The sequence below is a fragment of the Lampris incognitus genome, unplaced genomic scaffold (assembly GCF_029633865.1).
Source record: "Lampris incognitus isolate fLamInc1 unplaced genomic scaffold, fLamInc1.hap2 scaffold_170, whole genome shotgun sequence".
Classification (NCBI taxonomy): domain Eukaryota; kingdom Metazoa; phylum Chordata; class Actinopteri; order Lampriformes; family Lampridae; genus Lampris; species Lampris incognitus.
Genome location: NW_026611131.1, coordinates 2,391 through 15,202, shown reverse-complemented (window position 1 = coordinate 15,202; position 12,812 = coordinate 2,391). Strand labels below are relative to the sequence as shown.

The 12,812-nt window shown below is 47.5% G+C and overlaps 1 protein-coding gene across 1 annotated transcript in view; it reads left to right on the top strand.

The window, feature by feature from the left end:
• LOC130132780 (collagen alpha-1(I) chain-like) overlaps window positions 1-12,610 on the top strand; it is a 30,984-nt gene extending 18,374 nt beyond the window's left edge. The window contains exons 26-49 of the mRNA XM_056301830.1: window positions 256-309; window positions 451-504; window positions 684-791; window positions 1,003-1,047; window positions 1,140-1,238; window positions 4,355-4,462; window positions 4,593-4,754; window positions 5,327-5,380; window positions 5,520-5,627; window positions 5,837-5,890; window positions 6,381-6,434; window positions 6,557-6,718; window positions 7,022-7,129; window positions 7,572-7,679; window positions 7,765-7,818; window positions 8,414-8,521; window positions 8,641-8,694; window positions 9,049-9,156; window positions 9,274-9,327; window positions 9,591-9,698; window positions 10,003-10,282; window positions 10,515-10,705; window positions 10,874-11,116; window positions 11,896-12,610. Coding sequence (XP_056157805.1) covers window positions 256-309; window positions 451-504; window positions 684-791; window positions 1,003-1,047; window positions 1,140-1,238; window positions 4,355-4,462; window positions 4,593-4,754; window positions 5,327-5,380; window positions 5,520-5,627; window positions 5,837-5,890; window positions 6,381-6,434; window positions 6,557-6,718; window positions 7,022-7,129; window positions 7,572-7,679; window positions 7,765-7,818; window positions 8,414-8,521; window positions 8,641-8,694; window positions 9,049-9,156; window positions 9,274-9,327; window positions 9,591-9,698; window positions 10,003-10,282; window positions 10,515-10,705; window positions 10,874-11,116; window positions 11,896-12,042 — 2,625 coding nt within the window. The 3' untranslated portion in view covers window positions 12,043-12,610. The remainder of the gene's footprint in view (window positions 1-255; window positions 310-450; window positions 505-683; window positions 792-1,002; window positions 1,048-1,139; window positions 1,239-4,354; window positions 4,463-4,592; window positions 4,755-5,326; window positions 5,381-5,519; window positions 5,628-5,836; window positions 5,891-6,380; window positions 6,435-6,556; window positions 6,719-7,021; window positions 7,130-7,571; window positions 7,680-7,764; window positions 7,819-8,413; window positions 8,522-8,640; window positions 8,695-9,048; window positions 9,157-9,273; window positions 9,328-9,590; window positions 9,699-10,002; window positions 10,283-10,514; window positions 10,706-10,873; window positions 11,117-11,895) is intronic.
• The last annotated feature ends 202 nt before the right edge of the window (window positions 12,611-12,812 follow it).

Below are 12,812 nucleotides of genomic sequence, written 5' to 3'. Positions count from 1 at the left end.
GTCTATCTACCTATCTGTCTATCTATCTATCTGTCTGTCTGTCTACCTATCTGTCTATCTATCTATCTGTCTATCTATCTGTCTATCTATCTAACAATCTAACATCTCTGATCAGAGGTGTAACATTGTGTTTTTAATGTGACAGATTTAGTGTCTTTAGTTTGACAATGATGCAAAAAGCAGGATCAACTCACAAACTGTCTCTCTCTCTGCCTGCCTGTCTGTCTGTCTGTCTGTCTGTTTCTGTGTCTGTAGGGTGAGGGTGGAAAGCCCGGTGAGAGAGGAGTGATGGGACCCACTGGTGCCGTTGTAAGTTTATAGTCTATTCTCACTGCTGTATTGAGCTCTACTGGTGTTTTATCTACCTGGTTCGATCATTCTTCCGTCGCCATGTTTGCTGAATATACAGGATGTAATTCTCTTGTGTGTCTTGTTTTTTCTTTTTCCCAGGGTGCCCCTGGTAAGGACGGTGATGTTGGTGCTCCTGGTGCCCCTGGACCTGCTGTAAGTAACACACACACACACACACACACACACGCGCGCTACATGAACACTACATTTTGAGCTACACCTCAACTTGCCTGACGGGACCTCCATAGTGACTCCCCTCAGCCAAATCAACTCCACATCCCATAAAGCCTTAATTCATATTGAAACCAATTCCTCCTCTGGTTCCTCTTCAGGGCCCTTCTGGTGAGAGAGGAGAGCCCGGAGCTGCTGGACCTCCTGGATTCCAGGGTCTGCCTGGACCTCAGGGAGCCATTGGTGAGACTGGCAAGCCCGGAGAGCAGGTACAGAACCAGAACCAGCATTCCTCTTCCCATAATTAGATAGTTCATCCGAATATTTTGGTTCTTTGTGGCTGTTTGAATTATTTGACCGAAACAAGAGTTGAAAGAAAAATTATCATTTATCACAGTGTCTTTGCTAGAAATGTTTATTCTTCCTTTTTCCTCTTCTCTTCTTTTCTCTTCTCTTCTCTCGCTCTCTCTCTCTCTCCAGGGTCTGTCTGGTGAGGCTGGTGCTCCTGGACCCTCTGGTGCTAGAGTAAGTTGTTCCTCATCACCTTCATCATCTTCATCACTAGACTTTTAAAACTGGTCAGTCCTTGTTTAAACCAAACTTTCTCCGTCTCCCAGGGCGACAGAGGATTCCCCGGTGAGCGTGGTGCTCCTGGTCCTGCCGGACCTGCCGGTGCCCGTGGTTCCCCCGGTTCTGCTGGTAACGATGGTGCTAAGGTAGGACACACTACGAATTTATCCTGTTCTCCTGATAACACAACACTGACGCTGCACAATACAACATTACAAGACTGTGCACAACACCATCATATACTATACTACACAACATTTCAATACACTACACCACACAACACAAAACAACACAGCACACTGCATGATACAACAATACACTACACAACATCTCATTTCTAAACACAGGAAGTTGGCGATATTAAACACAGGAAGTTGATGACATTAAACACAGGAAGTTGGTGATATTAAGCAACAAACGAACACGCCACATGCCGCGGTGTGATGATGCAAATCAAAGTTGAACTGGCCTCGGCTGTTTTTAGTGCTTTTGGCAAAGATTCAACGAAGCACGTCTAAAGGGAAGCAAGCCAACTGTCATTCGGCCACTACCAATGCCGTCCAGCATGGAGGAATGACTTCGACTCTATGGAGAGAAACTCCAAAAGCATCCATCTGCCCCAACAGGAAATATTGTTCTCTTCCATAGCCTTCATTTGGATGTCTCACTATGGGATACGCCCCCTAGCGTTTATTCTATAGTGAGACATCGCATTCATGCTACTCAGAGAACCGGGGTTAAGGAAGTAACCTAAAGTTTTATTTTATCCAGATAATTATGAAGCGACATTACACATTCTAGAGAATTGCTGAGCTGTTGAGAGTAAGCCATCCCTCTTAATTTGTTTAAAAAAATGCCTTTTCATTGTTTTTGCTAATTGATATTTATGAATTTAAGGGCATTATTGAATAACTTCATAAAACATATTGCCTTGGACCGGCTGTGCGTGTTAATATTCATGCGCATCGCCACTATCAGCATCAATTAGCAGTTATTGCTGCCTCGATGGAAATTACCTTGACACGACCAGCTAAGGCTGGTTAAAAAAAAACAGCGGTAAATACCAGTTAACACGGTTTCTAATGACTACCGCACAGAACTTTGTGTGAGCAGGCTCACACCGGCAACTCTGGCATGTGGAACAACATGGGGGGGGTTCAATCTGCGGCCGCAGCCAACCTGATGTTGGGGCAGTCCATCCTATTGGGGGGTTACATGGTGGCAGTTGTCAATAGGCTGCCTATCCTGTAAGGCAGGTGCAGGAAGCGCTTCCCCCCCCCCCCCCCACCACCAAATGGATGTATCCATCCATTTGACATCAGAGGTCAAGCAGGAAATTATCGCATCCAAAGAGAACGAGTGGAAACTAAAAGTTACGAGTTCAAATTGAAAATAAAGCCTGCCTGAAATGGGTAAAGGTCCCAAAAAAGTGAAAAGGTCGGAGAGAAAAAGGAATTCTAGGATGATGCTGCAAAATGTTTTACGTTAACACATTTATTGAAAAGTACCGATGTCAGTGATGAGCGCACTGATGTAGGACACGCCATTGTGTTGTGTTGTCGGCTCAACTGGTCGGTCAGTCTGTTATCTGTCAGTCTGGCTCTGCTGCAGTCGGGGGCAGGTTTGCTGCCTCTCTACACCTGACAACACCAGTGAAGGAACCTGTTTAAATGTCGGTAGCACGAAATCCTGACTGTGTGACCTGCATCAGAACAGCTGTGAACACAATGTCGGATGATTGACTATAAACAGAGTGCTGTTAATTAACGTCCTGCACACATGCACATACACGTTCACACAAAAAAGCACTATGCGCATGTGTGCGTGAGAAGGTTTGAGAGTGTGTGTGAGTGTAGCTGAGAATTATGAGAATTCTGGCCTACACGGCCTGGTGAGAGGGTGTGTAGGCCATGGTTCTCAGCTACACTCTCTCACACACTATTTAGCCCTGTGATGGCCTGGCAGCCTGTCCAGGGTGTCTCCCACCCCTGCCGCCCAATGACTGCTGGGATAGGCTCCGGCATCCCCGCAAGATAACTGATGAATAATTAATGTCCAACTTCAAACACCGCTCGAGATCGTTGTTAGGCTAGGCCTACATCAATGTCATTAGGCTAGGCCTACATCAATGTCGTTAGGCTAGGCCTACGTTAATGTTGTTAGGCTAGGCCTACATTGAAATCATTTGGCTAGGCCTACATTAATGTCGTTAGGCTAGGCCTGCATCAATGTCATCAGGCTAGGCCTACGTTAACGGAAGCTTTTGTGCGGTCGGAAAAGGGAAGTAAGCTGTTTTGTTTCATGATGACAGCATTGCATTTGGTCATAGACAACATGCATGGCATGATGATGTCATATTCGTTTTGTTGAGGTTACGGCTTGCACTGTGTGAGTCGAGTTGCCCATTCAAACGAATAACATGCTAATTGTGCCTCTTGGGGTGCCGACTTGTCCTCCACTATTAATTTATGAGGTACTTTTATGAAACGCTGTAAGTACAGTAGCTGTTGGGGTCCCAGTCCTGCTCAGCCTGGACGTCATGATGCTGCGTTATGCAAATCATCAGTGTGCATGTTGGGCCCGTCCACATGAAACCTGCCAGCGCCAAATTGTGTTCCCAGTCCGACTGTGTGTGGGACTGTGTTAGTTCTTTGTGATAAACAGTTACGTAGCTTATTAGCCCGATGGCCTGTCAGTCGTGAGTGAACCTGCAGCCGCCTACTTGGCAGACAGAGTCCGTGTGAAGTTGAACAGACAGCTGGAGAACTCTTATCTCGCGCTAAATGAAGGAAACTCATCTTCCAGCTCATGTAAATCACGGCACTCAGCATTGATCTCGTGACTGGTGTTCATGAAAAGGGCCTAAATAAAATGCCTTGAAATGTACCGATGATACAAAATGACTGGATGATAAGGGAGCATACTCTATGATAAACTAGACCTATATTACTGAGGCTATACACAATTTAAAATTAAATGACAATTTTCATGATTTTTTATAATTACTTTTTGCGCATATCAAATAACACTAAGATATTAACTACATCAAACTGTTTTTGAGCCCCATCTGAAGGTTGACCTGGCAACTGCTCATAATCTGAATGCACCTTTACGGTGTGTTTTGAAGAACTTGTCACTAAAACTATATAAATAAACACCATCTGAAGAAGACTGAGCGAGGCAGTAACACAACAACTCTGGCAGGGTTGTCGGTTCTCTTCCCCGGGTTGGATGCAGATCTATAACCTGTTGTCTTCCTCAGGGAGATGCTGGTCTGCCTGGTGCTCCAGGAGCCCAGGGCCCCCCCGGACTCCAGGGCATGCCAGGTGAGCGCGGTGCCGGCGGACTGCCAGGACTCAAGGGAGACAGAGTGAGTATAAGAACCAGTCCAGCCAGTATCACCAGTACACATGACCTCCTGTAGCTAGATATCACCAGTGAGCACAATCTGAACACACGCTAATGTTCTCCACTTCCCTCCTCTCTTTCCTGTCGTACAGGGTGACCACGGAGTTAAGGGTGCTGATGGTGCCCCTGGTAAGGATGGTATCCGTGGTATGACTGGTCCTATTGGACCCCCTGGACCTGCTGGAGCTCCTGGTGATAAGGGAGAGCCTGGTGCTGCCGGACCTGTTGGACCTGCTGGAGCCCGTGGTGGACCTGTAAGTCTCCCACTCTCTCTTTATCTCTCTCTCATGCCCATTCGCTCTCTCTCGTTGTTTAGTCTCTTTGTCTGGTGGGTTTCAGAGCCTAACTCCACCAGATGTTGTGCATGGGGCCACTGCCTTTTTAATTCAGTCCAGTTGGAGAACACATTTCCTTCAGGGAACAGATGGGTGTTGTTCACCCTGTAACAAACACAACAGTTTCTGTTGACGTTCAGATTTAATTTCATTCTTAATGGATGGACATAAATCCCTTCCACGATATCAAACTAATCTCACCTCCAACATCACCAACATTATGGCAAGGAGGTCAAAGTTCAGAGCCACAACGCCCTGACAGTAGATGATAGGTGATGATCGAGCCAGACAGATGATAGAGAAGTGACAGACAGATAGCGTGATCATGCATGACTGACGGATGATGAGTCCAGCACCAGTTAATCGCAGCCTTCTACCGGTAGCTCCTGGAGGCTTGATTCATTTCTGTGCTGTCTGTATAATCTTTGGCTACGCAACTTTCAACGTGACCTACAACCCAGCAGTGACTCTCTCCCTCTCTCTTTGTCCAGGGTGAGCGTGGTGAGGCCGGTCCTCCTGGACCTGCTGGATTCGCCGGACCTCCTGTAAGTCCCGCCCACTCCTCCACCCTGAAGCTGCCATACTTCCATATGATAATTTAGTCTTTTATCAGTGAACGTTTGTTGGATGTTGTATGATTTAGATACAGCTGAGCTACATTCTCCGTCTGTCTTTCTCTCTCAGGGTGCTGATGGTCAGCTTGGTGCTAAGGGAGAGGCTGGAGATAATGGTGCTAAGGGAGATGCTGGACCCCCCGGACCTGCTGGACCCACTGGTGCCCCTGGACCTCAGGTTGGTCTATATATATGTACAAACACAATGTACGTATTGTAGAATTGGAATCAACTTCATCACTGATAAATACACAGGAATTAAAATCAGAACCGTTCTCTGTTTTCGGGTGTGAAAATGTGAGTTGGTACCAGAATGTTAGTTAGACAGAACCTGAGGGCCTGCTATTGGTTAACTGTGTTGACTGACGCTCTGCTGTGCCCACTCAGGGTCCTGTTGGAAACACCGGCGCTAAGGGAGCCCGCGGCCCCGCTGGACCTCCTGTGAGTAAAAATATTGCTCGTTCACTTTCCTGCATGCTCCATTCAGAGAGACCTGCAGTAGAGTAACTTTACCAGTCTCTACAGCCACAACATTAATGGAGTTAAAGGTCAGGGGTCACTGCAGATGATAGATGGGCAAATATTCCAGTAAATAGTAAATCTAAGACAGATGAAAAGAGCTGAGAAAGTAGAAAATACATGTATGTATGTATTTAGTTTGTTCAACTGCAGGTATTTAATGTGACTTTACATCACACTCATGATCATGAAGACATGAAGGAATAAAAATGCCTTTTATATCCATACCAGGATCACCATCCTTTGTTTTTGTTCTTACAATCAGTGTCATGTCTTTCTTCATTATTAGCAACTTGTATTAAATCTCTCTCTCTCTCTCTCTCTCTCTCTCTCTCTCTCTCTCTCTCTCTCTCTCTCTCTCTCTCTCTCTCTCTCTCTCTCGCTCGGTTTCTCTCTCACATACACACCACAGGGTGCTACTGGTTTCCCTGGTGCTGCTGGCAGAGTTGGACCTCCTGGCCCCTCTGTAAGTACTCCCTATGACGTCATCACTTCCTGTTCATATAGAGAAACTCATACCGCATGCTGACTTTCAACACACCTAACACAGTCTCACTCTCTTTCTCTCCCTCCCTTCCTCCCTTTCAGGGTAACCCTGGACCCCCTGGCCCTGCTGGACCCGCTGGAAAAGAGGGTCAGAAGGGAAATCGTGGAGAGACTGGTCCCGCCGGTCGCCCCGGTGAGCTCGGAGCTGCTGGACCCCCAGGAGCCCCTGGAGAGAAGGGAAGCCCCGGAGCAGAGGGAGCTAATGTAAGTGGCACTTTCACACTCAGAAAAATACCAGCCTGGACCAGAGTTCAGCTTAGTAGTTTGTCAAAGGAGATGATTTGATGCGATAATGTCTTTAGTTCAGATTCCCACCTCCTCGTTTACCTCTGCACATCAAAACTGTTTAGAAGTAGAAAGTCCTGCCCCTGTTTACTGTACAACAGCATGAGAGGCCCCTGGTCAGGGTCAGCCTGGTCTGATGGGAACTACGAGTGTCCTAAATACTCTTTCATGGTATCAACTATCTGATGTATCCTGATGTCTGACCTGTCTCTCGTTCTGCAGGGACCCTCTGGTATCCCTGGACCTCAGGGTATTGCCGGACAGCGTGGTATTGTTGGTTTGCCCGGACAGAGAGGAGAGAGAGGATTCCCTGGCCTGCCCGGACCTTCTGTGAGTTATTATGATGGTATCTAGTATCAGATAATCCGGAAACAGCTGATTATTCGTGATGGTGTGTGGAAATGGGCAGGTGTGCTGTGTGACGGGACAGAATTCCTGATTACTGTGACACCTGACAAGGTGTGTCCTTCTTTAACGAGGAAACTCACCACCCTGGTTCACATCTGGTCTCACCAGACTGGGACCAGTTCAGTTCAATGGGACGGATGTCAGTACGGATCTATGATGATTTTATATGGCAGCATCTTCCCTGAACAACAGTGACGAAGCATAGTGACTAGATGGGGTGTAGAGGTTTAACGTCATGATTTCTACAACTCTGAACATTTGAATTGTCTGAATGTTTTATTCAGGGAACAGACTCATCTTTTATGCTTCTCTTTCTTACTTTCTTTCTTAATGTAATAAGCTCTAACTGAGGTTGTGTCTACAGGGAGAGCCTGGAAAGCAGGGACCTGGTGGACCCGGCGGTGAGCGTGGACCTCCTGGACCCATGGGACCCCCTGGACTCGCTGGAGCCCCTGGTGAGGCTGGACGTGAGGTACGACAAAACAAGTGCACCTCTGCAATAATGTGTGTGTGTGTGTGCGTGTGGGTTGTTAATCTGCTGTGTGTCTGTGTTTCAGGGAACCCCCGGTAATGAGGGTGCTGCTGGTCGTGACGGACCTGCTGGACCCAAAGTGAGTACCATCATAAACACCAAGAAAGAAGTAAACCAGCTGGACTCGCCTGGTCAATGTGGCTGCTGCAGATGACTAATTTACCATCTAGGAATAATGATCCTAGCATGTACCTGGCCATGGTCATTTCAAACCATTGTGCAGTTTTATATCTGACTCAGTCTCGCTGAAGCACAGAGGAGCTTTCAGTCTGGACTTTTTCTCTCTGCTTCCATCAGAAATGGCAGTCAGCTCTTTGACATTGCAATCAGTATTTGATTATAATTACTATAAAACAACACTGTGTTACTATATCAGTCAGTATTTGAGTATACCTACTTGGAATGTGGTGGTCCAGTGAGCTAGCTGTGATCTGAGCACATCACACTCAGTCTTGCCCTGTTTCACTTTACTACGAGATGGTAATTCCTTTGGCCAGCCCTGTCTCTTTGGACAGGATGACCTCAGCAGCACAGAGTCGATAGTGACTGCTAACTACATGTCAGCCAGCAGCGGCCAGCTGAGTGCCAGTATGGAGAGAGTCCATGTGAATGTCGGAAGAGTGGCACCAGACATAAAGAGAGACTAAAGCTGGGAATCTGTATCTGTGCTTTAGGGAGACCGTGGTGAGTCTGGTGCCGCTGGTGCTCCTGGTGCCCCCGGACCCCCTGGTGCCCCCGGACCTGTCGGACCTGCTGGAAAGACTGGTGACCGTGGAGAGACTGTAAGTGTTGGTGCCATCCGGATGAGAGCATAGATGTTCTCTTACTTCAACCACCTAATTTCTAACTCGCTCTCTCTCTCTCTCTCTCTCTCTCTCTCTCTCTCTCTCTCTCTCTCCAGGGTCCTGCTGGCGTTGCTGGTCCCGCTGGACCTTCTGGACCTCGTGGCCCTGCTGTAAGTACCTTTAATACCACCAGTACCACTAATACCTCAAGTGCAGCTAGTGCCACCAGTACAGCTAATACCACCAGTGCAACAGAATCCACCACTACACACCTTGCAATTAAAACAAAAAAAAGAAAAGCAAGAAATAGATGAGCGAAAGAGGAAAGAAAACCCACATCTTGAGAGTTTGAATTGTTTGAGGAAAGTGAGGTCTGCTAGCATCTCAACGAGCTCGCATTCTTGGTGAACTTTATGAGAGCACATTTTAAAGAACTGTTCCGCTGAATATGAGGAAATGATTTGCTCTTTGTACAACAGGGTATGTTGAACTGACCTTGTTTGTCTGTTGAAAACAATTGACAGGGCGCTGCTGGTGCTCGTGGAGACAAGGGTGAGACAGGAGAGGCTGGAGAGAGAGGCATGAAGGGACACCGAGGATTCACTGGCATGCAGGGACCCCCCGGACCCTCTGTAAGACTCACACACCTTCACTTCCTCTTCATCTCAAGGCACTTCCTGTACCTTGCTGTTCAACGTACTGCCTGCTCTGTCTAACCTTTAAGCCCTGCTGTTGTGTGTGACCTTTAGGGACCTTCTGGAGAGCAAGGACCCGCTGGTACTGCTGGACCTGCTGGACCCAGAGTAAGTGAACCAACCTGAGAGGACTCAGCCAGTGAACCAATAAGAGATGAGCGATTTTTCCCGATCTCACCTGATTGGTTCGGTCTGGTTGCTCTGCCTCATATCTGAACCTGGTTGATATTTTGAGATCGCAGAGAAGCAGCCCCCCCTCCAGTGAATCACCCACACCTTTTCCCTTCACATTTTTCTTCTGAATCATTTCATCATAGAGAATGTGAAAGTCTGGATGATAGTTTGAGATGAACTCCATGCTCTTCCTGTAGGGTCCTGCTGGAGGTGCTGGTGCTGCTGGAAAGGACGGTATGAGCGGTCTGCCCGGACCCACTGGACCTCCTGGACCTAGAGGACGCTCTGGAGAGATGGGACCTGCTGTAAGTGCTTCTAGCTCTCTGTCATCCATCCATCTCTCCCTCTGTGGACCCTCTATCCATCATCTCTCTCTCTCTCTCTCCTCTCTTCCTTTATGGACACCGGAAGATAAATTAAGTCAACCAGCAAGTTCCTCCTCTCTTCTCTCTTTTCTTCTCCTCTTCGCTTCTCGGTTCCTTTTCTTTTCCAGATGAGATGTTCTAACTTTCACTCCTATGATATATGTTTTCTATGTTATTCTTCACATTTTAATAATATAATAAACTCTTCAAAATAGTTTCCCTCCTCATCTTCCTTCTCTCCCAGGGACCTCCTGGACCTCCCGGACCCCCTGGACCCCCAGGTGCCCCCGGTGGCGGATTCGACATTGGCTTCATTTCCCAGCCCCAGGAGAAGGCCCCTGATCCCTTCCGTCACTTCCGTGCTGATGACGCCAACGTCATGCGTGACCGTGACCTGGAGGTAGACAGCACCCTGAAGAGCCTCAGCCAGCAGATCGAGCAGATCCGCAGCCCCGACGGAACCCGCAAGAACCCCGCCAGAACCTGCCGTGACCTCAAGATGTGCCACCCTGACTGGAAGAGCGGTGAGCCTCTTCTGTTACAAGCAATAGAGCTGTAGAAGGAAGGAGGGATAAGACGGTTTAACTTCAGGAACATGGATTTGATGCTTTGGCAGAACGGATTTAATATTGAGATACAAAACATTTTCACAGAGCAGAGCATTCCAGTGTGGAGTGAGAAATCCTTTTGGAAGTCAGAGAACGAGCAAATATTCTGAACACACCTTTATTCTTCTCTCCTCCTCTCCTACTCCAGGCATGTACTGGATCGACCCTGACCAGGGCTGCACTCAGGATGCCATCCAGGTCTACTGCAACATGGAGACCGGAGAGACATGTGTGTCACCAACACAGAGCGAGGTGCCCAAGAAGAACTGGTACACCAGCAAGAACATCAAGGAGAAGAAGCACGTCTGGTTCGGAGAGGCCATGACCGACGGATTCCAGGTAAACGACAGGAAAACCACCCAAACCTCCACTGGTTCAGAGTACTGGTCAGGTACTTTGTACTGGTTCAGGGTACTGGTTGGTGATGTTAAAAATCAAATCCATTGCTGTCTTTCTCCCCCCTCTTGATGCTACATGCTAACTCCTCCTCTTCCTCCTCTCCGTCAGTTCGAGTATGGCAGCGAGGGCTCTCTGCCTGAAGATGTGAACATCCAGATGACATTCCTGCGCCTGATGTCCACCGAGGCGTCTCAGAACGTCACCTACCACTGCAAGAACAGCGTGGCGTACATGGACGCCTCCGCTGGCAACCTGAAGAAAGCCCTGCTCCTCCAGGGCTCCAATGAGATCGAGATCCGCGCTGAGGGCAACAGCCGCTTCACTTACAGCGTCCTGGAGGACGGATGCACGGTGAGGAGGCACACACAGACACACAATAATGCTGGTGACTGTTACAGACTAAAGATGAGCCCCACAATAGACGTGATTAGATTTTATCCAAGATCCCAAACATTGCAGACACAACATCCTGCTATGTCTGTTTGCAGTCAGAGGGTTGTGGCTTTGATTCCCGTTGTTCTGTGAGGCGTTTACATGCTCACATGCCAAACACACACATCAGCTAGTATGTGTCCAGCCATGGGCTGGTGCCCTGCCCAGTGCATGCTGGGATAGACTCCAGCCCCCTGCCACCTTGAATTGAGTAAAGCAGATCTTAAGACAGGATTTGACATGCGCTCATCTCTCATTGTGTCCATGTTTAAACAGGGCATTATTTGACAAGTCAGAAATCCATCTCGGGTTCTCTCATGTTCCCTCTCCTCCACACGGCTATTACAGATTCAAACTCACTGATTACTCTGTCCATCCGTCCAACTCCTCCATCCCCCATCAGCAACAGCTAGGAACAACGAGGACTGACACGGATGTTGTCGTTGTGTCGTTTTTTTCTCTGTTGTGTTTGTGCGGCCTTGCTGTGACTCCTGCGACAGCAGAGAGAATCGCGATTGTAAACATGAGCGACTCGTAGTAAGAAGGTCAAGGGTCAGAGCTGCAGTACACAGGAAATAGATGGAAGAAACGGCCCTCCGTTTGCAGTGGCGGTGAATGACAGAGCAGCTCTTAAACCCTGAAGAAGAAACGTAGTGAAGGTTTGTCCTCATCGTCTCTCTGTCTGTCTCTCCTTGCAGTCACACACTGGCGCATGGGGTAAGACAATCATCGACTACAAGACAACGAAAACGTCCCGCCTGCCCATCATTGACATCGCTCCTATGGACGTCGGTGCTCCAGACCAAGAGTTTGGCCTTGAAATTGGACCCGTCTGCTTCTTGTAAAAAGAGAAATCTGGACTTAAAATTGTTGTTGTGTGTGTGTTTTATGTTTTCTAACAGTCATCTCTCTCTAAAAAAAAACCCCAACAAAACGTTTTTTTAAAGCCTTTTTTTTTTTTGAAAACTGGCCCCTCGCTCCTGTTTCTAGAAGTTTCCTTTGGGCCGTTGTTTTGATTGGTCCACTTCTCCTAAAGCCTGCACTTCCACAAGATGGCGCTGATGTGGCCATGTCCGCATCGCTGTTTGGGACCACTACTTCTTTTGTTTCTGTTTTTTTTTTTTTTTTTTTTTTTACGTCCACCAACACCAAGGATACTTCGGAGAAGACATTTTTTCCCACCGGGGTCAAGAAAATAATATATGCTTGTGTAAAGTGTAAAAAATTCACATCCAACCTCCATCCCCCCAAAGCTACCCTCTCTGGAGTTTACAGAAAAACTTTGATTTAGTTTTTTATTTTGTTTTGTTTTTCACGGCTGTGGTGAGAGGGGATTTAAAGGACAATCACAGCAGACACCCCCATGTGCTTTGTACAACGTTTCAGGTGTTGATGAATAAACGGTCAAACTGACAGCCATGTTTGTCTTTGTTGTTCTGACATCTCCGTTTCCGCTTCCTGTCCTCAGACGACACGCTTCCTGTTGTCGTTCCTGTTGTTTTGTCGTGGCGGCTTCCTGTCCTTTCATTTCCTCTGTCCCTGAACAAAGAGTCACGTCAAAACCACCCGCAGAGGAACGTGGTTTGATTTTGATTTTATTTTTATTTTTATTTTT